The sequence below is a fragment of the Micromesistius poutassou genome (genome assembly GCF_964030765.1).
Source record: "Micromesistius poutassou genome assembly, contig: SUPER_1_unloc_1, whole genome shotgun sequence".
NCBI lineage: Eukaryota > Metazoa > Chordata > Actinopteri > Gadiformes > Gadidae > Micromesistius > Micromesistius poutassou.
Genome location: NW_028180643.1, coordinates 895,761 through 920,254, shown reverse-complemented (window position 1 = coordinate 920,254; position 24,494 = coordinate 895,761). Strand labels below are relative to the sequence as shown.

Genomic DNA, 24,494 nt, shown 5'->3' with positions numbered 1-24,494 from the left:
ATTTATGTATATCTATGTGCATCTCTTTTTTGGTTATTTTAATCTTGTTTATCTTGCACAAGGAAATAAAAACTAAACTAAACGAAAAACACTTACAGGGATGTTTTGGAGGCTTTGACCACTGGCAGCAGCCTCAGAAGACCCTCCTCTGAAGCAGAGTATTTCTTTAGGTCAAACTCTTCCAGCACCTTTTCTGATATCAGTAAGATCAGAGCCAACCACTGAGCAGGGGAGAGAGATTCTCTGGAGATGTTAGGTACTGTTGGATCTCCTCCACTAGAGAATGGTCGTTCAGCTCGTTCAGACAGTGGAACAGATTGATGCTTCTCTCTGGGGAAAGATCTCCACCTATCTTCTTCTTGATGTAAGACACTGTTTCCTCATTGGTACATGAGCTTACAATAACTTTTCCTGTCTGTCCAAGCAGACCTCGTAGGAGAATCTGATTGGTCTCCAGAGAGAGGCCCAGGAGGAAGCGGAGGAACAAGTCCAGGTGTCCATTCTCACTCTGTAAGGACTTGTCCACAGCACTCCGGTAGAGTTTGAGCTTTCTTTTTTCTGTTTGTTTGTTTCGAACAAGAATAGACCTCAGGGATTGTCGTTGTCCTGAGAGCAGATTGACACCATTGTTGATAAAAACTATTTATAAAACTGGCTGCCCTTTATGTCAGAAAGACATAAAGGGCAGCCAGAAACTCCTGGATGCTCAGATGGACAAAGCAGAACACCTTGTCCTGGTACAGCACACACTCCTCTTTAAAGATCTGGGTGAACACTCCTGAGTACATTGAGGCTGCTCTTATATCAAAGCCACACTCTTTCAGGTCTTCCTCGTAGAAGATCAGGTTTCCTTTCTCCAGCTGATTAAAAGCCAATTTTCCCAAAGAAACAATGATCTCCCTGCTCTCTGGACTCCAGTTTGGATCTGTTTCAGCTCTCCCATGATACTTCCTGTCCCCATGTATGGCCTGAACCCTCAGAAAGTGGATGTACATCTGAGTCACGGTATTGGGAATCTCTTCTATCTGAGATTTGAAGATGTCCTCCAGAACTGTAGCAGTGATCCGACAGAAGACTGGGATGTGACACATGATGTGGAGGCTTCGTGATTTCTTGATGTGGGAGATGATTGTGGTGGCCATCGTCTCCTCTCTGAATCTCTTCCTGAAGTACTCCTCCTTCTGTGGGTCGGTGAACCCTCTCACCTCCGTCACCATGTCAAAAGATTCAGCAGGGATCTGATTGGCTGCTGCAGGGCGTGTGGTTATCCAGATGCGAGCGGAGGGAAGCAGGTCGCCCCTGATGAGGTTTGTCAGCAGCACGTCCACTGAAGTCGGCTTTGTGACATCAGTCCAGATCTGGTTGTTCTGGAAGTCCAGAGGAAGTCGACACTCATCCAGACCATCCAAGATGAAGACAACTTGGAACTGGTCAAATCTGCAGATTCCTGCTTCTTTAGTCTCAACAAAGAAGTGATGAAGAAGTTCCACCAAGCTAAACTCTTTCCCTTTCAGTAAATTCAGCTCTCTGAAAGTGAGGAGAAAAGTGAAGTGTATGTCCTGGTTGGCTTTGCCTTCAGCCCAGTCCAGAGTGAACTTGTGTGTTAAGATGGTTTTACCAATGCCGGCCACTCCAGTTGTCATTATTGTTCTGATTGGTTTATCTTGTCCAGGTAAGGGTTTAAAGATGTCTTCACATTTGATTGGTGTTTCCTCCTTGGCTGGTTTCCTAGAAGCTGTTTCAATCAGTCTGACCTCATGTTCTTTGTTGACCTCTCCACTGCCTCTCTCTGTGATGAAGAGCACTGTGTAGAAGTCATTCAGACCTGTTGGCTGTCCTGCTTTAAGAATTCCCTCAAACACACACTTGAACTTCTTTTTCAAATGAGACTTGATTTTATGTTGGCACTTGACAGCAGCAGATCCTAAATGAGAAAACAACAAAAGACATCAGTTAGTGGATGGTGAAATAAGTGGAAAAAATTCTATATTTTTTTTTTCGTTGATCAACCAGTATAGAGCTTGCGTGGAAAAATGCTTACAGCCCAAATGGCTAACATTGCATTGGCTAGGGGCGGTGGGCCAAAAGCTTACAAATTGGCATTTTTTCAAATGCCAATTTGCTCAAATTAGCACAAAACCTCTGCAGTAGCATGACTAGGGTCCCTACACATAAAAAGAAGCATCAACAACTTAGTTAGCGAACCGGGAGTGCTATGCTGATATGACAAAAAATATGACTTTTGTTCACCAGTCAATCCTAGAACTGAACCAGGCACTAAATCCCAGACCGAATGCATGCTGATGGGCCTTAAATGTTGTCGTCTTTTGCTTACATGACGAATGTATGTATTTTTATTTTAATTGTGGGTCCTGTCTTGATGAAACCATTTAACCTGATGGACCCACAATCACCCTACATATCTGGTTCAATCATTTGACCTGATACCCCACAATAACCCTACATATCTGGATCAAACCAGTAAACCCCAAAGAAGAAAGATATCTCCACATTGATGAATTATAAATGAAGAAATCTCTTAAAACTAAATTAGATTATGTAATTTGGTTTTAACAGAACAAATAAGAGTCTCATACTACTCTTGTTGTGTTCTTTGAGGAAGAAGGCCACGAAACAGGATTGCTTTTAACTCACTTTATTTGGTATAGGTTTTGGTTATTATCTATGAAGCAAAAGGAGAGGAATTGCATAATTCACACGTGGAGCGACTCTTAGCTGGATATCTGATCGATACACTGCCTGTAGAGTTTCTGCCCTCTCCCGCTTGTGTGCGTTCCCTAGTACTTTGGCAGGCGTGGCCTCTATGATGTGTAATGTGCTCTGATTGGCTAGTGTTGAGCACCCGCCTCCTAGTTTATTATGTGTGCTGACATCTTGTGGCTATGTGCGGTTAATACAGCTTTTATATATTTGGTCCTGTTCCCTCGGGCTATGTGAGGATATTACAGCCTGTTGTTATATGTGCTGTTATTCGTCACACTCTCGTCACTTTAAAATACATTTTCATTCTGTTTTCAAGATAAGAGTCTTCTGCGCTTCAAAATAATTGTCTACTCTGTCCTCAAAATAAGATTCTCTTACCGTCCCACAGTGTGTCGGCCAGTTCCTCCTGGTTCATCTCCATCAGGCAGAGCTTTGTGATGTCTACCACTCCCTGTATGGCGCGCCTCCTCTGCTCCTCCTTCTTAATATCCACCTCCTCCTCCTCCCTCTGACACTCTGAGCATTGTGGGTAATCTGAGAAGAGATCCCTCCAGAGCTTCTTCAGCTCCTTGTCTAGGAAAGTGTGTGCGTTCTCCTCAGCCCTCTGGAACAGAACAAACATCATGGAGAACTTTACTCTGAACTAACTGAGGACATCAGAAGCATCTGTCCTGGATTCACGTTCCACTGGTCTAAAGAGGGAAGCCTGGAGACTAATAGCGCCACAAGAGATGTTTTTGTTTATTTTTAAGTTTATGTAGAGCTAAAGTCAAATGTCTTGTTGGACATTTACACACCTTGATCAGCTGTTTGATGCTGCTGTACAGACTGAGCACTAGTAACCTTTAGTCTCTGGTGGGGTTGTCTGTGGAGAGAACACACACACAGTAAACATAAACACACACAGTAAACATACAAGAAGGGGGGGAGAGAGGGGGGAGATAGACAGAGAGAGAGAGAGAGAGAGAGAAAGAGAGTACATTATTGTCTGCAATTATGTTTATATTTATACTGTGCAAGTGTCCTGTGTAATTGTATTTATTTAGTTATGTTAAGTTTTGTATCTTTATTCAATTTAATATTTTTTTTATTCATCACTTAATCTCTCTTTTGCTGTACTTATGACTCTTGAGCTGCAATAACAAGTGATTCCCCCGTGTGGGATTCATAAAGTTGATTGTATGTTATCTGTTTGTGGATGTTTTATTGGTAAATGGCTTTGTGTGTGTGTGTGTGTGTGTGTGTGTGTGTGTGTGTGTGTGTGTGTGTGAGGAGTACAGGTAAACCAGCAATCCTCTTCAGTTAGTTAATGATTGATTGTGAGAGAGTATCAGTAGAGTCTGATAACAACCAACTGGTCTGTTGTCATCGTCTGTTTGAAACTCCTACCTCTCCTCTCTGGAGGGGCGTCCATCTTTAAAGTTAACAGGTATATAGATAGAGTGGTCACTCTTCATGGAGACACAGCTGGGTCCAGGGGAGTCTGCTCTCTGCTGCTGGACTCTTCTAGAAAAACAAGAACCAGGATTTATGGACGTTTGATAGAAGCTGTATGTTTATAATATCTGGTAAATTCTTACCCTTTCTCAATAGACTGATTTCCATCTTTAAAGTTAACAGGTATATACATAGAGCGGTCACTCTTCATGGAGACGCAGCTGGGTCCAGGGGAGTCTGCTCTCTCCTGCTGCTCTGGGCTTCGACACAACACACACACAGCTGTAACTCATACTGCACATATTTATATCCACGTAAGTTGAAATATTTGAAATCCGAGCAATATATGCTTGTTTTCTGCTGACAATATATTTATTCTTACAAGGCAGAGTTTATGTTGGAGCATTTATCTTGTTTCAAGCTTTCTTTTCTTTAATTATCTTGATAAGATATTATAACACTGATATGTTATTACTGGCTCTGAGGAACCTAATGCATGAAACTAGAATTACCAGAATTAAAAAGCTGCTTGATCAACACTGAAAAGTTCCAAACTGCTTTGTCAAATTCAGAAGTTCCTCTTTAAAGCATCTTATCTCATCTCTTATATTAAATTATTATCTTAATCGGTAACACTTTATAATAACTATCCGTTATAACTAGTTAATAGATCATAAGTAAACTGTTAATTAATGAGTTATTAATGACTTGTTAAGTGTTTGTTAACAGTGTTTGTTAAGGATTTATAATGATGCCTTGTAGATAGTTAATAGATCATTAATAAACTGTTAGTTAATGAGTTATCAATGACTTGTTAACTGTATGTTAATGATTTATAACTATACCATATAAATTACTAATAGATCATGAACAAGTTATTAGTAAATTACTTACTAATGACTTGTTAAGTATCAGTTAATAGTTTATATATGTTATTGGGACGTTATTCTAAAGTTGCAACTATTCCTCATTTATTAACTGTTAGTAAATGAGGAATAGTTGCAACTTTAGAATAACGTCCCAATAACATATATAAAGTATCAGTTAATAGTTTATATTTTACTTGATTTCAACGTGAAGCAACACGTAAGAATGTCTATTTAGAAAGGTAGAAAGACACGTTTGTAGACTACCTCTCCGCATTGGTAATGTGTCCCTCATTGTCCCACACTAACACAATCTTTGTCACACATGAGGTTGGTTGGGATCTACCCAGTGACTTTGTTCAAATATAAAGAGAGCTATGATGTCTAGAAGCTCAGACACAAAGACAGAGACACAGTGAGAGGTTTTAAGTATGCTACAGTTCAAACATGTACGTAACATCTAGTAACACTTTTAACCATAGGTGATTACAGACAAATAGTACTCTTCCTATTGATATGATAAATAAGTTATACATATTTATGTTAAATCACAGATCAGAGTGGAGTACAGTACCTGAGTCTTCTCCCCGCTGTAATGAAGTGAGACACACCAAACCGTCCGACTCATTATAAGGAAATGATGTGAACCAAACCAACCAGTTCACACTCCTCTCAGACTGGCCTCCTATTGGCTGCTGCTCCATGACTCCACTCAGGAATGAAGAAGAGTAACCTGGGTTGTAACTTGGTTGGGCTCATCTTGTTACACCCAGGTATTCAGAAAAGGGCCAAGGTACACACACAGACACACACACACACACATAATTAGAGTGATTAGAGTGATATAGAGGAGTTTTTTAGAAACACAGTAGTCCCACAAAAGGCTGCCATTAAAGAGTAAGTCTAAAGACTGTTGCCGTGATACGTTAGTGAAAACATCATTTAAATAGTGAATTAGGTCAACTGAATTCTTACTTGTTGTTGTAATTGAGGTCGATACCCAACAGCATATTTACCGTGTGAGTCATCTGGTTGGGTTGGATTATTTTCTTCCTTCCTGATCCTGCTGCACCCTTTACAGGCAGCCACGCACACACACACACACACACACACACAATGTAAGCTATGTCAGAGACAGTTTGTAATTTTAAAGCCTACAACGACTCATGTAATGGGATTTTAAAATAATCATTTTGTTTTAACCTCTTTTTTTTTAGACTACGCATGTAGGCCTACATCAGTATTTTGTTTGATACTTCAGTTCAACATGTACATGGCATTAAGGAACGCTTTTAACTGTACGTCTTTACTGAAAAATAGAATTCTTCCTATTGATATGATGAATAAGTTACTCCTCTCAGACTAACCTCCTATTGGCTGCTGTTCCATGACTTCAGGCAGTGATGAAGAATAATAACTTTATTAAAATATGAACTCTAGGCAGAGAGCTCTGATGTTTACAAACTCAGACAGAGGAAAACAAAGAGACACTTGACAGGTCCAACAGCACATAGAGACACATCACTGATTCTCCTTCTTTACAGCAGAACCCACAGGAACACAGATACCATGTTATCAATAAAGAGACATCATGAACATATAATGAACAGAAGCATGAAGCACATGAAGTGAATAGGTGTCCTCTGTTCTGTTTCTCCTGATCCCCTCCATGTAGAATCCTCCTCCATCCTCTAAACACAGTTTAGCCTCTTGTTGATATGAACTCTTGATTTGCTTCAGTGTGAACGTATAAATCAGTAGAATCTGTACAATGGATGATTTCTCTTTTCAGAAGAGCAGAGTCAGAGGTAGGCATGTTTGTACTGGCGTGTGATTCTCTAATAGACAGGGTTATTGTCTTCCTTCATTTCTTGTCAATGAGTCATCTTGTTGGCTAGAATTCTTGTTTTTCTTCCTTCTCATCTTGTCACACCCTTTACACGCAGGTATTTAGATTAAAACGATATAAGGGGCGGTTTTTAGAAACACACAGTAGTCCCACAAAAGGATGCAATTTAACAGTAAATATAAAGACTGTTGCCATGCGTTACAGTAAAGATATGTTACAGTAAAGATATCATTTAAATAGTGGATTAGTTCAACTGAATTCTTTATAATATTTAGTGTGAGTCGTCTTGTTGACTTGGATTCTTTGTGTTTCTTCCTTCTTATCTTGTTACACCCTTTAGACCCCCCCCCCCCCCCACACACACACACACACACACACATACATACATACTGGTACGGAGGATTAGGAGGACACTTTTGAAAAATTTCTGCAAATGATGCTCAGTACAGGCCTACGGGGACACCCCTTTCCAGAGGTGCTAGAGCTATAAAAAATATATCAAAAATTTTCTTTTTTTTTTACAAAAATATATCAGACTTTAAAAAGGAACATTTCCTCATATTTCAAAAGATAGTGACACAGATTTACACAGACATTTTGGTGGTATACAGGGACTCATTCCCCATACAGGCTTGTAAGCACCCTAAGAGGTTTGTGAGGACATAGGTTTTAGAACAGGCCTGCAAGGACACTAGTCGACAGACACACAGACCAAGTTTTAGAACAGGCCTGAAAGGACACTAGTCGACACACAGACCAAGTTTTAGAACAGGCCTGCAAGGACACTAGTCGACACACAGACCAAGTTTTAGAACAGGCCTGCAAGGACACTAGTCGACACACAGACCAAGTTTTAGAACAGGCCTGCAAGGACACTAGTCGACACACAGACTGCAGACAGGATTGTGAGGACACTAAAGCAGTGTTGACAACTCTCAAAGGTAAGATTGATAAAATCAGACTGAACACACTATCAATCACTAACACTATCAAACCACTCAAAACCGCAAACCACCAGTGACCAAAAAAGGAGCACTTAAAGGGATAGTTCAGGATTTTGGACATCGGGTCACATTTCCAAGTGAGCCAGTGTGTTATTGATCATTGGAGACCGTTTTCAACAATTTTCAATTCAGTCCTTCTATTTGCATAGATCGCTGGTGCTAGGCTAGCGCAAGTCGATGGGCCCCACTAGCCTGCCAATAAAAACAGTCTTGCCCACTACACAGTACACCCGAGGCAAATCAATTATTACGCCATACTATCAGTGTAAATGTCTGTGTTGACAGAATGTTTTAAATGAAACTATCCTTGTATCGCATTGAATTTTGAGGGACTTGTGTATCAAGAGCAGGGTAGTTTATACTTCCGTATAGGCTACGGCAGCAGCAGATTGATATTACCTATGCAACCGGATCTATTATAGTTTACCTGCCGCTACCGAAGCAGAGGAATTGTATTAGCCTATTCATTACACAAGAGATGGCTACGTATGAAAGACAACATAGCGATGTGTCTGATTTTGAAGATTTTGAAGACGATGAGGAATTACTTGGATCCAACGAACCGTACCTGTACGATCCAGACGAAGAACTGAGAGAGATGGATGCCCAAAGAGCAGAAAGAGAAAGAGCGTCTGTAGAGACAGCCCCCACTGGAGCTGCAGTAGAGAACCAGGACAGAACATCTGGAGACTGGTGGTGCCAGTGCAGAGAATGCATAAAAATGCAGACAGACGACGAATGTTTTTGCTGCAGGGAGTGGGACTTAGTTATCCCACAGATTCAAGAAATGGAGCTGGACACTAGTTTTCAAGATCTAGATGTGTCTGGGAATAGCGCCTCCCGAAACAAACCAATCTGCATAACGGAGCACCAGGACTTCCCCCCCCCCCCCCCCCTTCTAAATCGAGGAGTGCTCGAAACATTCTTCTCCTTCGATAAAATCAATTGGAAAAGAAGACCCAGACCCAATGGACCCAATGGCCAGTTGTCACTCTTGTAAGTGTGCAATCCAAACAAAATGTTATTATTTGTTGCCTAGTTGGAGTCCATACATGGACATACCATATCAATTATTATATATGGTATGTTCATACATGGGCTCCAAGTCTGTTTCATAGGCTAGGCCTACACTTTACCCTTGATGTACAACCACAGCCTCAGTCTAAAGAGTGGCTGATAATCGAGAAAGCTAACTCTAGCCAGCTATTACTATGTAGGCATAGGCCGTAGGATTTTGAGCCTAGAGAATGCAGCAAATCAGTCTACCACCATAAACAGCAGTAGGACCATTGTCTTTATGTGGGCTATTACCCAAGTTGAATTCTGTCTTTGCTAAGAGCCTGCTCCCAAAAGCTTACTTGTTTTCCTTCTTGTTTTAGGCAGTACCGATTGGTGGCCTACCGAATCGTTCTAGAGTGGGGGTTGAAAGGAACACAGCTGGGAAGAGGCAACAGACGTGTTCTTCCATCCTGTGTCGTGACCAGCATCCGAAACAAATACCCTTCGGCCACTGGACAATATGTTGGCTTCAGGGAAGCACAAGATGCTCTGAGATTGTTCTGAACACAACATGTCTGAATTTAGCTTGATTGACATTGAAATTCTTGAAAAACTGTACAAAACTATTCCACGTGTGAATTCTACATTTTTTTTATTCTTTAGGCCTTTACAACTCTCAAAGGTAAGATTGATAAAAATCAGACTGAACACATTATCTCAAATGCAAACCACTCAAAACTGCGAACCACCAGCAACCAAAAAAAGAGCACTTAACTTGATGTCTGAATTTAGCTTGATTGACATTGAAATTCTTGAAAAAACTGTACAAAACATCAACTATTCCACGTGTGAATTCTACATTTTTCTATTCTTTAGGCCTTTACAACTCTCAAAGGTAAGATTGATAAAATCAGACTGAACACATTATCTCAAACGCAAACCACCAGCGACCAAAAAAGGAGCACTTAACTTGATGTCTGAATTTAGCTTGATTGACACTATTAACTATTAATTAAACTATTCCACGTGTGAATTCTATATTTTTTTTATTCTTTAGGCCTTTATTTCTCACAAAATCACAGATGTTTTGAATTGTGCGTCCTTCTAAGACGGGGTGTTCTTTGTCTTTGCACAATGCACATTGAGTGCTCATGACCAGAAGTCCATTCAGAATATATGGCTTCATGTGCTTCATCACAGCTTTTGTTTCCATTTCAGACGGAATGTGTTTACCTGTATTGAAAAGAGCAACAAATCTAAACTTTGTTTACAATGGTAGCTCCAGGTCCTGTCTGTTGAAGTTCAAATATTGAGTTTTACATCTTTAGGTTATCTCCATAGTACCCAGTGGGGAAAAACCCCATTGTTGGGGAAATCAGACAGTGGCTGCTGTAAATAGTTGTCATACAAAAAAACATTCTATGATGTCTTAGGATCATAACCAAATGCAAATAAAAGGCTTTTAGCCTAAATCCAAATTGTCTTCATTTTGATGTGGCTCAAAACTAAAGTGATTTTCAACATAGGCTATTCATTTGGGGACAGTGTCAGACTTAAATGACATTCTTAAGTGTGGGACTATTAGGCGTATTGCTATAAATACAGCAAAGTAGCCTATAAATCAATTAGGCTAAATGGTGTAGTGTTTAAATCCGAGTTTAACGTTTAATTGCATCACGTTACGCAATGCGGGAATGATCGGTAAAATAAATAAATCAATTCAGTAGCCTAATTTTCTGACAGCATTCCACTCTCTCCTTATTTGCAGTAAGAGGTTTTTTTCGGCTCTGTTTTCTGCTGTTTTGTGATAATTCAGACTGACAAACTCTTCCTCTTGAATGAAGTCAGCGACACATGAGATCAGTCCATTTTGTTTGGAAGCAGAGTCAAATGACGGGTTTAACGCCCCCTTTCATAGGGACGCACAGAGCCTGAAGCCTGAAATGATCACTGCCTTCATGATACCAGTGATACCAGTCAGCTCTGAGCGAGGGTTTGTCTTAGGTTGAACCAGATCAAGAAAAGAGAGCCAGGCTCTGTTGAGTTTGCTTTGTAATATACCCCTCAGGTCAACAATTTCTAAAACAAGTTCAAAACATGTTTAATTACCCCTCATCAGAATAAGTGTACAGTAAATGGTCTACAATATGACTGCTGTGGACATGGAAACTAAGTACCTTGGATTCCAGTTTCTTTAGGATGACCAGATTGAACAGGCACAGGAGCAAAATCAACCATGTCACCTGAAAATCATATTGTAGATTGTAATGCCAACATTCAGAACTGGTACCCAGAGGCCTAGCAGCAAAGCAGCACAGGACAGTTGTAAGCATGGAGATTCACTATGACAATACCTTGAAGGCCGGTTTCAGGAGGGTGACCAGATTGATCAGCAACAGAGGCAAATTCTTCCATGTCACCTATAAATAGTTTAGATTATAAGGACAGACATTAAGATGTTTTTATTTAGGGCCTAGCAGCAAAACAGCAGAGGGCAGTGGCAGGGATGGAAATTTACTGACTATACCTTGGATGCCAGTTTCAGGAGGAGGACCTGGATGATTGGGAGTAGGGGCGAAATCTTCCATGTCACCTGAAAATCATATTGTAGATTACAACGACAGACGTTAAGAATTTTTTCTTAGGGGCCTAGCAGCACAATTGTAGGCGTGGAAATTCACTATGACAATACCTTGGATGCCAGTTTCAGGAGGAGGACCTGGATGATTGGTAGTAGGGCCAAAATCTTCTATGTCATCTGAAAATCAAATTGCAGATCGCAACAGATATTCACAATTGGTTATTGGGGGTCTAGCAGCAAAGCTGTGTAGGGAAGTAGTAAATAATAATATAATAATAATAATGTAGTAAATAATTTACATTAAAATAGTAAGGACTAATACATACCGCCTATCTGGTCGAGTGACTTCCCTTGGATGTCTTTCACACTCCCGCCCTGCATGGCAATCAGCAGCTTAGATATTTTTGCAAGCTGAATCGTCGACTGGTGCAAGCGGTAGTATTCCCGATGCACCCGTACGTCATGGCCTAAGAAGTTTGCAAGCTGGTCCAGTTCATTGTCTTTTAGATTCATGACTTGACTAATTGTGGCAATATTCTTGCGCAGATTAGTTGAGGTCAAACTGCACGGGTTAACAGCTCCACAAGCACGAGCATTTTTACGGAGGCAGTCTTGTCCTCTGAAGAAACCTTTACAGTGGGGAATTGCAAAGAGGTATCCATTGCCATCATCGACTCCACACTCTTTCCTTTTGCTGACAAGGAGAGTTAACGAAGCAGTCATGTCGGGTGTGAGGAGGACTGCCACTTTGCGTCTCCTTTTCCCCTTCAATTCGACTCTATTGCTCTCACTCTCGCTCCTGACTGATTCTCTTCTCGATTTCGTTCAGTCCTGTGCTTATGTCATCGTTCATTTTTGAGTTATCCCAATCCAGAAAATTGTTTAAAGTCATCTTTGAGACTTCACCAGACCTCCTCCTGTTGAATAAAATGATTTTGCATAGTGTTATTTTAGCCAGGCATTTTATAAGCACCTGTAGATGGTGTACTGTTCAGGTTCTTTGTAGCCAAATCTGCCTCCTGATGAAGATGGCAATGAAGTCTCTGAACATCCTCTGCTAGAGGGATGGTTGTGCTCTTATTGTAAGTAGAATCGCTCAAATTTGTCAAGGCTGAGTGGGAAACAAATTCTGACCACTGGGTGTCGTACAATTTGTGGAACCTTCTGATTGACTTGACCCCCTCGTCATCCTCATCAATAAGAAACTGGCACATAATCAGTTCACTAACTCGCAGGAGGGAGTGCCAGATTTTAAGGGCCAAACTGGGTGATTTGTAGATTCCAGTTACTTCATCAAAGCCAGCGACCTTCTTCACGGCCTTAATAAGAGTCATGAAATTGGATGGCTTGACTGCTTCTTTCACAGAGTCTATAGTTGACATATTTCTCAAAGCAACAAGCAATCTGCCTAATTCTCTTAGTTTCTGGCGGATGTAGTCGTGTTTAGACTTGTCAAGTCCATGTTTGTTGTACATTGTTTTCCCAAACCGAAGAACAAAGAAGTCATTTATAATTGCGTCATACACTTCATTTTTGTGCATTTTTTCGATCAATGCCAAGAGCTCTTGAGATGCACTTTCAGATGCTCAATATTTAGACAAACTTGTAATTTTTGTCTTTCCTGCGCTTGTTTCCTCTGTCATTTCCGATTTGAGCAGGCATCGCTTCATGTGTTTCCATAGTTCTCTACGGGAAAACATCCCTTTGCACTGGGTGCAGAAATCATATGCCTCGGAGACATTGCTTGTTTTAGATTCTCTTTTAACTTTTAGAGCCCCGGATCCAGTGGCTTTGACTTCTGTATTATGTGTGAAATTACCAAGATTCCGCAATTTTTCAAAAATTTTCTTTCTCTCACATGAACTTGGAGCTAGTGAAAACGCCCTGGCGACATCTACATTCTGGTGTGTGTCTTTTTAAGTGCCGAGCAAATTTTGTTTGTGGTTTCTTGCAAATGAAGCAATAATTGATTTTGCTTTTCAATTGCCGTTTTCCATGACTGCCATCATGTTCATCCGAGTCTGCATTTGATTCCTTTCCACCCTGCATTGGAGCTGTCGTGGAGTCACAGATGTACGTGCTCGCTTCTTCAGCCACAGCAACCCGAAGACCATCTTCATCTACTCCGTCCTGCGGAGTTTTAGATTCAGCATCGGATTCTGATTCCGCATCAGAACTCTCAGGGTAATTGTTGGGATTGTAGTGCTCTCCAGATGATGCATCACTCTATAAAGCACACAACAGGACACTTGCAAGACTGTCTAAAAAAGGTGGTAAGAGCTGATATCGGTCAAATAAAATGGTCAAATAATTTGAATATCATTAAAAAGCTATTTTTTTCCTCAGTAAAAGTTCAAAAAGTGAAACTCAGTTTAGATTCATTACATTCAATAATTCATGTAAAAGGAGCCCAAACCAAAAAGTATCTATACCAATATTGGCACTTCTATTCACCGCATTATGATCTGGCACTTATTCGTTGATGATTCCCCTACTAATAAACACGAATGCATTCTAGATAAGAAATGAAAATTATTTTAGCTGGTTTAGCTTTATTTATACATCTTTATGTGAATAATGGACTGTATGCCATCACTGACTTAAGTGTGTGTGTGTGTGTGTGTGTGTGTGTGTGTGTGTGTTTGTGTCTGTGCGTGTGGATGTGTGGATGTCGCACAAACACAATCACCTTTGCATCTCATGCCTTGCCATCTGACAGCGGACATGGGTGAACAGCATTAACAACATCTGTCAATGTGAACTACTTCATGACACAGTCTATGCACCTGTAAAGACAGTAACAAAATGTGCAATACATGAATTCATAACACACACAAACAGGCTCTCATTATGTACTGTTTCACACTACTGCAAGACCTTCCATTTTACACTACGAGCATCACTAGCTACTTAACAGAATTTGCATTAACAAAGATGCAGGGCCAGACCTTCCAAACATAGATAATGGGTTAAAATTAACACCAACAAAACATGGGGTATGTTATAGAAAATATTTCAAATGAATAAAATTAGTTAACAGAAATATCCCTTCCTAACTTGCTTGTCTAGTATATCTAGTAGCATTTTTGTTAACTTAAATTGAATTAGGTCTTAAAAAGTCATGAAAACAATAGGTGGTTATCTCTAGTTTTATAAAAATGGTGGCTTAAATCAATCAATCTGATTGGTTCCTAACTGTTGTATAATGGCCGTATACATAACTGCTATGACGTCCAATCAGTTTGCACTTAAATAAGTTGTCCTGTCCAGGTCTACATGCCTAAATGCATTGAGTTGCTGACATGTGATTGGCTGATAAGTTATATGTGTTAACAAGAAATTTAACCGCTGTACCTAACAAAGTGGCCGGTGAGTGTATATTGTGTATTGAGATTTAGTCCAAAAATATTGATTTTAAACCATATTACCCAGCCCTACGCAGACCCCATTTTAGTCCTGCCCTTTCTATACCTCCACTTAAAGCTGATATAATTACAAAATGCTGTGAAAGCACACACAATGAGACAGAGGTGACTTAAGGGTTTTTGAAATGTTTTCAGAGTTATATTGCATACAGATCAAGACTTCAAACCAAAACTCAAAATTCAGTAAAGTTCCCCTTTAAATCATGAAAAAGTCCATAGTAATCCCATAATGACTCTTACAAAAATAGACATAATTGTATTCACACCAACCTCACATGGAGGGTTGCCTTGTGTCATACTGGAGGTCTGACCACTGGATCTGAAGCTTTTCTCTGTAGGGGCAAAAATAAGTATAGGGACCATTATAGCAGTGATCACTATTTACATGGGTTCAATAATTACACCACAACCCCACTTTAAGTAGAGCTCCTAGGATTTGATGCTCTAATGATATATATATATATATATATTCCCACTGTGAAAGATAGTGGAGAAAGGGTGCAACCTGCCATAATGCCCACCTCCAATGGCTGTCATCTTATAGTAAAATGCAGTATTGAGACACAAAACTGCAGATCCTGAAAATACTATTTAACCAAATACTCTTGCAATTGAAAAAAAAAAAGGCAGCCCAAAGTAATGAATTCAAAACTGACCCATAGGTATTGGACAGATCAAGAAACGGAACAAGCCTGAACAATTTACCCCTGAGCTTATTTTGCCTCATTTTGAAAACATGACATGGATGGGATTAGGGAATGAAGTTGCATTTAAAAACTGGAAAAATCTCATACATTCATGATTTTGTACAACCAAAACTTTTTCTAGGACTACGTGCACTCGCATCCAGACAAAGACTGACTGACCTTTTACTTGTTCAGTTGAGGATGAAGGTTCAGGTATTTGAATTGGCTCAGGAGAGTCTATATGAGAGAGCGTGGCTGCAACCTAAAACACAGATATTGCAAATGACATTAATGTCTGCATTCGGGACTGAACATTATTTATACATTTGGCTAATGCTTTTATTCAAAATATTTCAATTATTTCAGGGCCAGTCTACCCTTGAGCAACTTAGGGTTAAATGCCTTGCTCAAGGTCACATCGGTGGCAGCTGGGAATTGAATCAAAGTTGCCTCAAAGCAATAGATAGAGCCCTGTGCTGTGTGCAAGTGAATGTTTTCGATGTACTGTGCAATACATAGCATTTAAAGTATGCTTCAGTAAGCAACCACAGCTGTGCAAGACATAGGTGGGAATCAGATCAGAATCCACATCAAAAATGCTGGACAACGTACAATCCAAATGTACACTACAACAGCATACATCTGAGTGTGTGACACAGACATGTAACAGTTTTAGGAGGACAATATCCCTTGGATCATACTCCGACTGACTTTGAAAACCAGTGTATAGCATAATCAGACCAAGCGCTGGCTAAGATAGACTGTGTTCAGATGAGACAGATTTACACCAACCTGATCTGCTGTAGCACGTGACATCACCCCGGAGGATGGAAAATCCACTGTCAAATTATTGTCTGTTGAAGACAAAAGAAAACACCAAGGCACAGGGTTTGCATTCAGGGTGATCTTGCAGTTGGACGGATTAAATACACTACAATCAATTCACTACACTGGCATACAAAACATATTCAAATAAACCTACATTGGACATGGTCGGCTGAGGACGTAGAGGAAAACTTGGCGTCCAGGACCATCATCTGTCCTCCTTGAAGACTTTGTGTAGACTCAGGAGTCCCTGTGACTCGACTTTGTCTCACCTAAAACCCAAAGACAAAGGACTATTTCTAACATCACTTTACAGACAATTGATTGGTTTTGAAGCTGTAGCTACTAAATTGACTGGAGTTGAATCAAAGTTGCCTCAAAGCAATAGATAGAGCCCTGTGCTGTGTGCAAGTGAATGTTTTCGATGTACTAGGGCTGCACAATATATCGAATTTTTATCGCGATGACGATATTGGCGTCCCACGATGACACGTAGTGTTTTCGCGATATTTTTTTAAAATAATGCATCAGCAAAAAAAATAAAACAAATAAAGAAACGAGCCCCGTCCATGCAGTATACGCTCTACCGCCGCTTCAAAGCAAACCAAGCGCTCCCTGTACACCTGTCTGCGACTGTGTGAGTCCGTCCTGCACACAGCGGCGCGAAGCCTGAAAAGGGGGGGGGGGCATGGCCTGGTGGCAATTTGCCGCTGAGCACAGTGTGTGGCTCCTACCACTAGGGGGTGTGTTGGGAAAATCAGTCTGTCTAGTTACTTGACCAGAGAAAATGAGACGGAGAGGTAATAAAGTCTGTCAGCACGAGGGCCTCGGATTTATTAAGTAAAATGGTAAAAGTGATACAGGTTTGTAAAGCGTGAACAATCGAATATTTCTAAGTCCCTATCAGCGCTGAGGTCGTCTGGAGCTTCGCCTCCGTGGAAGTTCTGCTTCAGAAGAGTGTGAGATGATCTGTGTGGTATGGTCTTATGCTGTGTTTTCCTCCTAACGAGGTGTGTGTGCTTAGGTTTGGTGTGTGTGTTTTTGGATGTTATCAGGGCTGGCGTGGGGGTTACCTGGATCCACCTCCCCGTTCAGCTCCCTAACCTTGGGAAAGGCGGGAGGCGCCCTGGGCTGCGGTTAGACTATGTGTTAATGACTGTGGTCCAACGGTGGGATTTCTAACCGTCTTCTGGGTTGACTGGATCTTATGGGTCATGACATAAAAGTTGAAAGGCGTACTACACACCTGTTCTCGCGAATGTGTGGTGCATTGTCTGAGTCTCTAGCATCTCTCCATGTTGGGACATCCGGCCTCCGGCTCAGGCCTTGACCTGAAGAATAGCTGGTTATGTGTGTGTTAGTTTAGAACACGGGTTAACTATATTCGTAATGTACGTATCATGTGGTGTGTTCATAACGTACATATCATGTGGTGTGCTCATTGGGCTGTTTTTCCCATCATATCCCCCTCAAGTCGCCGCCAGGCGACTTCACTTACAAGGGATACGAGGGGTTATGACCTCAGCGCATGACGCAGCAGTGTAGCACAGGCAAAAACACTAGAAAGGCGACAAAACCGATCATAAAAACAAACAACCTGTGAGCACGGGACACTAATAACTCGCCTGACCGGGTGTATGGGGAACCACGTGGGAGAAACACTACCCATGCATCGGACATGAGTATGCCATACACACCCCTCCTAGGGGGTGGCATCCACCCCGGCCTCACAATGTGAGCATCCCGGCCGCACAACTACACAAAAGGAAAGGCAAAACCAAAATATGCGATTTAAGGGAGAAAAAACAACAACAATCAACATCAAAATCAACGCCAAACAACCTCAAAAAGCATCAAACAACAACAAAATGAACACAGAATAATAACACCCAACAACAACAAAACAAACAACAAACAACACCAGAGAACAACAAACAACCACAAAACTGACTCCAAACCATCCCAAAAAACATCAAGCAACATCAAAATAAACAATAAACAATACACGAGCAGCGGGGAAATCCTTCATTAGCCCCTGCCAGGGAGTCACATGGGAGTATGGGCGGTACCACCCCCATACTAGTTTACGACCCGTTTATTCAATGGCCCTGGCAGGGCGCTATCCTGGTGAACATAAGCAAAACGGCGGGAAACATTTTAACAAGCCAAATTAATCCCTAACAAAACATCATCTCTACATGTGTGTGGCTAAGTGCGGTGCAGGATAAAAACGAATCATCAAATAATCTCAAAAGGCATGGTGAACACCAAGACTAACATGGCCGCAGAAAAATGGCGGTCCCCCTCAGCCCGTCGTTAGGCGACTAATACTAAGACTAACATGACCGCAGAAAAATGGCGATCCCCCTCAGCCCGTCGTTAGGCGACTAAACTCAGTAGGGATACGAGGGGTATAATGGCTGATGGATAATAATAAGCAAACACACGCATGGGATAACATACAGGGTAGGCCCTCATTCAGTGGGACGGCGATATAAACAATAACATTCGAGTTCCCGTCGTACCCGACAGACGTTGGGAAGAAAATAATAAAAAATCCGGACCTATAGTCAAAGGCACAGACACGGGCATAGATATGGGAGCGGCTAAATATAGTGAAGCGTACAAAAGCAAATACAGCCAGGGGCGCCCTCAAGCCCTAAGGGAACGGGCCGGGCCCCTGGTACCGGAACGCAGATCCCTGGTCCGAGCGGCGCGGGTGCATCAGGTGGGAGGAGGGGGGACGTCGTAGACGGGGACGGGGAATGGGGCCACCCTCCTGGAGAGGTTACTAGCACTTCACAGGCAGGGTGGGGGGGGGGGGGGGGCGGGTTGGCAGCAGTCGAAGGTGGAAACAGGAAGCCGGGGCCGTGTTTCCGGGGAGACCACCAGCACATCACAGGAAGATGTCCGGTCCGGCAGGGACGTAGTCGACGGCGGGGATGGGGGGCAGGTAGGGGTCGTCATAATCTAAGCCAAAGCTCACAGGCACTAGTTGGTCTTCCTGACCGTCCTGGGGAAGCTGGTCAGGCAGGTCCAGTAGGGGCATGAGGGGGGCTGCGTCGGAGTAGGGAGGGGGCTGTTGTTTCTCCTGCTGTAGGGGATGGTGTGGCGGGCGCGGTGGGGGCCTTCCTGAAATTTGTCTTTAACAAAGCCATCGTGTCCGCGCCAGCATGAAATACACCGAATACAAAATAGGCAGTAAGAAATCGAGATTATGAAATTAAAGCAAAAACGCTTAAGGAAATCTAAATTAAAAAAAAAAAAATAATAATAATAATAATAATAATAATAATAATAATATATATTTTTTTTTTTTTTCTTGTCATTAAAACCGAAAGTCAAAGTAATTAAAATCAAAAGATAAATCAAGTCAAAGTAATTAAATCTGAAAGATAAACCAAAGCAAATCAATTCTTCCTAGCGGCCTGGTAGGGCCGCTAAATCGCAACAACAAACAAACAAACAAACAGCAAAATATGAGGCTATATATGTCATAAATATTGCAAATCAAATCAATCCCCAATAAATCTTTTGTCTTTTCATGTGTATGGTTAAGTGTGGTGTAAGTGTGTGTTGATACAACAAAACAAATCAAATCAAAATCAAATCCTGGCTCGGCTGGTCGGCTCCGGGCGTCTCTGCATCTGGCTCCCCCTCACGCTCTGGAACTCGTGTTTCTATTGTTGGAATATAAACTTATGTACAGCAGTTAGTGGACAAACATATTTTCTTAATCCTATTACTTATTGCTCTAATGGAGGTCCCGTATGGGGCCTTGAATAATAGGTGAAGGCATGGGTCGACCCGTAAGCATTTCATGCGGGGTTAGATGCATCAATCTAGTAGCATGCGTGTGATAACTCATTAGTGCTAGTGGTAGTGCATCTACACAAGTCAAAAGTCAAAAGTGTGATTACAGCATCCACACTTTGCTCTAATTTCTCACTACTTCCCTCCTTGCTTATTAACTGATAAGCAAACCCAAAAACGTCATTAGTGCAACCAACCTTGAAGCCCCTAACCTTAACAACCTTTAAATAAAACCAATCTGGTGGGAAGGGAAATCAAAGCCAGTATATCCAAAACCAAAGGCCGATATTGGTGGGTTTACCATCAGCCGCCGTAAAACCACACTGTTCCCGAAATTAACAAAGTTATGCACTAAACCGAAAACGTATTCGTGTCCACCACTTCCGCTGCCTGAGCCAACATATCTGACTCCTGTTCCTCCTCCACCTTTCACCCCACCCGGCTCTTCCTATGATGGTTGCAGCTCGTCACTTCACGACCAAGTGAGTCAATGCTCACAGTGACTCTGCCAAGTAATCGTGACTGTGCCTACCTTAGGTTGTCCCGAGGTTTCAAGGTGGGATCTTACCCGTCGTTGGCTAACCAGCCTTCCATACTGGCTTACTGCAGGATGCCGTGCCTGGGATACAATCAATTTCCACCCATCAGGTGGAATAGATCGCAAAGTGGAGGGATGGAGACAGAGTCCTCAGCCCCAGCTACTCATGCAGCCAAGTGTGTGTATAATGGAGACACATCAGGGCGGTTACCCTGTGTGTGTAAGTGGGCGGATGATGGGGTCAATCAGAAAGTAACTTTCTGTTGGAGTGAGGAGGAAAATACTATCGAATGTTAACATGTTATGAAAGCGTAACCGCAGTAGTAGTGGCATCTGAAAGGTAAACCCATTACTTCCGAATGTAAATTGAGAACCTAGCTTGTACATTAGATCCCTTCCCAGCAGATGTAGTATTAACCCATCCAATCCATAATCCATCTAATTGTCCTACTTGTACATTATTATTTTGTATGACTGATATGTATTCCCCTTTAGCCATAATGTGAATATCAGAACATCTTTTACAATTTAGTTGACACAAATGTAATTGTGATTAGTTATAGTAAAGACCATTACCTTATTAACTCTATTGTTTCATCTGAAATATGCTTTCAGAACCACCTTGTGTGTTCCAACACTCTGCGCAGGGGAGTAACCTCCCTTATCTCAGTGGCCCTGATGAGGCCTACTACCCGGCCTTTCTCTGTCTAGATTATATGATCAATTTTAATATAATGTCTATTATTACCGCAATCCCTCAGGAATTTAAAATTTAAAAAATAATAATTATTATTATTTGTGCTGTCTTTTTGGTACTTAAACCTTGTCAGGTCTGTTGAACTGTGCATTAACCCCGCAGTCCCCGAGTCCTTTTAGGGTGGGTCCTTCTGCTCAGATTGGTGAGAGAGGATTTTCCCTGAACTCTTAAAAAGAGTCCCCAGCGCTGGTTGACCCCTGGACTTCTGTGGACGAGCGGTGTGCATGCTATGGACAACTTTAAATGCTAATTGTTCCTGTTATGGAGTCTAGATAATAACCTCTAAATCTCTCTGCCTGTCTCCCTGTGACTCCCTCACAGGCTGCTGACTACAAATTTGTCAAATGGGAAAACTTCAAATATGGCGGACAGGGACTACAACTCTATGAAATGAGAGAACTACAAATATGGCGGGCGGGAACTACCTTTTTTAGGCATAGGGTCAGTTCCCACACACTCTCTGTCTCTCTCTCCTCACCGAACACACACACTCATTGACGCACACACAGCCTCTTTTTCTCCTTCTCGAGCTGTCTTTTGCGCAAACGCACACTCAAACACCCGTTAACGCCTACATGCTGACACACGCGTACGCACTGGCGTCCACACTCACCCAAATGCACACTGTCGTCCCCTGTCATGCACGTACACTCAGACGCGCGCTTTCTTGACACACGCACACACGCACACCCACACACGCACTCGCTCTCAGTCTCTCCTATACACGCTCACACATTCTCACGTCTCTCGGTCTCTGGAGTGAGAGAACTCAAAAAACGGAGGCCGGGGAACAACAAGCTCTTTTGGGCTTGTCTTAACATACGAGGGCGGAGGAGAGGTGTAAGAGTCGCTTTTTTTTTTTTTTACTACTTCACTACGTCACTCTTGGGAGAGGTGAAGAAAGGGGGGCAAAAGGAAACAACATATCCAAGAAACGTTATTTAACATAGTCAGATCTTATATTATAATATGCATGCAACACAATCAAGGGACGTCGTTCAACTTTATCGATTAACTCATAATAGGCGTACAACACGGCCAAGGGACGTGATTCAACATTATTGATTAAGTCGTAATATGCATACTACACAGCCAAGGGACGTTATTCAACATTATTAATTATCGATTTGCCCATTCCGACAGAACCGGCCGTAGGTCCGAGCAGCACAGTAAAGAGGTATCATTCATTATTATCAATTAATTTATCTCAACGGAACACGCCGTAAGTCAAAGCAGTGCAGCAAAGAGGTGGCATTTTATTAGTATCAGTTCATTCATCTCAACGGAACAAGCTGTAGGTCAAGGCAGCACAGCAAAGAGGTAGTATTTATTAATATCAGTTCATTTACTTATATCTTTTATCCGCTTACTGGGTGAAGATAGTGCGCACCACACACACGCACCATTCTCGCACACCCGCTCGCTCTCAGTTTCTCCCAGGCACACTCACACACCGCCTCTCGGTCTCTCTCTCTCTCTCTCTCTCATGCTCACCGTCTCTCAGTCCCGATCGCACACACTCACGTCGTCTGAGAGGTCTCTACTATCCCTAGTCTGTCCTTAATCTACGTCAGTCCATGTGTTTGTCCGTCCGTCCCCGCATATGCAATGAATATATGGCCAAACTAAAGATTATTTATCGTGCCTTTCCGGGCACCTCAAATCCACTCATAAAGGTTCTCGAGGGTATCATTTCCACCATGCAGCGAGCCCTATTCAACTTGGCCGTCGGTGGCTTCGTATCACCCGGAACCGACTAATTACAGGCCGTGATTCCTCTGGGTCTCTCTCGTAGCCCAGTTCACTTCATTTCATTTCTCTTCATTACTTTGGCCGTCGGTGGCTTCGTATCACCCGGAACCGACTAATTACAGGCCGTGATTCCTCTGGGTCTCTCTCGTAGCCCAGTTCACTTCATTTCATTTCTCTTCATTACTTTGGCCGTCGGTGGCTTCGTATCACCCGGAACCGACTAATTACAGGCCGTGATTCCTCTGGGTCTCTCTCGTAGCCCAGTTCACTTCATTTCATTTCTCTTCATTACTTTGGCCGTCGGTGGCTTCGTATCACCCGGAACCGACTAATTACAGGCCCTAATGGTCTCACCGTGCAGCGAGCCGATATTCGATATGCCACGCATTTAAGGTCAATCGGGTTTTATGGGTTAACAGTACGTTACAGTGGGATTCGTCCCCGCGGGACACCCCGTAGCAGACCGTTCTTACAGCCTCATCTCCTAATGTGGTTCCTATATAACTATGCAGAGTTCGAATTTTATCAACAGGTTCTGCCTACCTTTTGTTTGGGTACCCGAGATGAGACTGCAGGAATCGGTCCGGCGCTCCGGGGACCCGGGGCGTGCTTCTCTCCGTCCTCTGTGGTTTTCCCAGTTGCGGTTCAATTTGGAAAAAATCACGTCGGGGTCACCAATTTGTTGGGAAAATCAGTCTGTCTAGTTACTTGACCAGAGAAAATGAGACGGAGAGGTAATAAATTCTGTCAGCACGAGGGCCTCGGATTTATTAAGTAAAATGGTAAAGGTGATACAGGTACATAAAGCGTGAGAGATCGAATATTTCTAAGTCCCTATCAGCGCTGAGGTCGTCTGGAGCTTCGCCTCCGTGGAAGTTCTGCTTCAGAAGAGTGTGAGATGATCTGTGTGGTATAGTCTTATGCTGTGTTTTTCCTCCTAACGAGGTGTGTGTGCTTAGGGTAGGTGTTTGTGTGTGTCTCTGAGTGCTCATCTTGACCTTGAGCCTCTGGTCATTGATACAATTTATGAGTGCTCAGTGTTCCTTCTGACCAGGTGCGAGGGGTTCCCAAGGAGTATCTTGGGAGTTATGGGTGCTATGTTATCAGTAGACTGGCTCCAGGGTTTGCAAATGTGTGGTGCATTGTTCTGAGTTTAATAACTGGCCTCCTGATTCGGGCCTTGATCTGGAGGATGGCCAGTCATTCCTGTGTTGGTTTAAACAAGGATTAACGACGTG

At 42.2% G+C, this 24,494-nt stretch overlaps 2 protein-coding genes across 2 annotated transcripts; one reads left to right on the top strand and one right to left on the bottom strand.

The window, feature by feature from the left end:
• Window positions 1–208: 208 nt before the first annotated feature.
• LOC311338044 (NLR family CARD domain-containing protein 3-like) lies at window positions 209–5,731 on the bottom strand (the record flags this gene model as incomplete). Its single annotated transcript, XM_084488960.1, is given in 8 exon segments — window positions 209–575; window positions 577–587; window positions 678–1,924; window positions 3,103–3,328; window positions 3,520–3,589; window positions 4,114–4,230; window positions 4,305–4,421; window positions 5,685–5,731. Coding segments are annotated over 8 exon segments (2,202 nt in total).
• Window positions 5,732–8,358: 2,627 nt separating this feature from the next.
• Window positions 8,359–9,443, top strand: LOC311338043 (uncharacterized protein; the record flags this gene model as incomplete). Its single annotated transcript, XM_084488959.1, has 2 exons — window positions 8,359–8,876; window positions 9,260–9,443. The coding sequence occupies 2 exons, from the start codon at window positions 8,359–8,361 to the stop codon at window positions 9,441–9,443; spliced, it is 702 nt and encodes a 233-aa protein (XP_084345085.1).
• Between the last annotated feature and the right edge of the window lie 15,051 nt (window positions 9,444–24,494).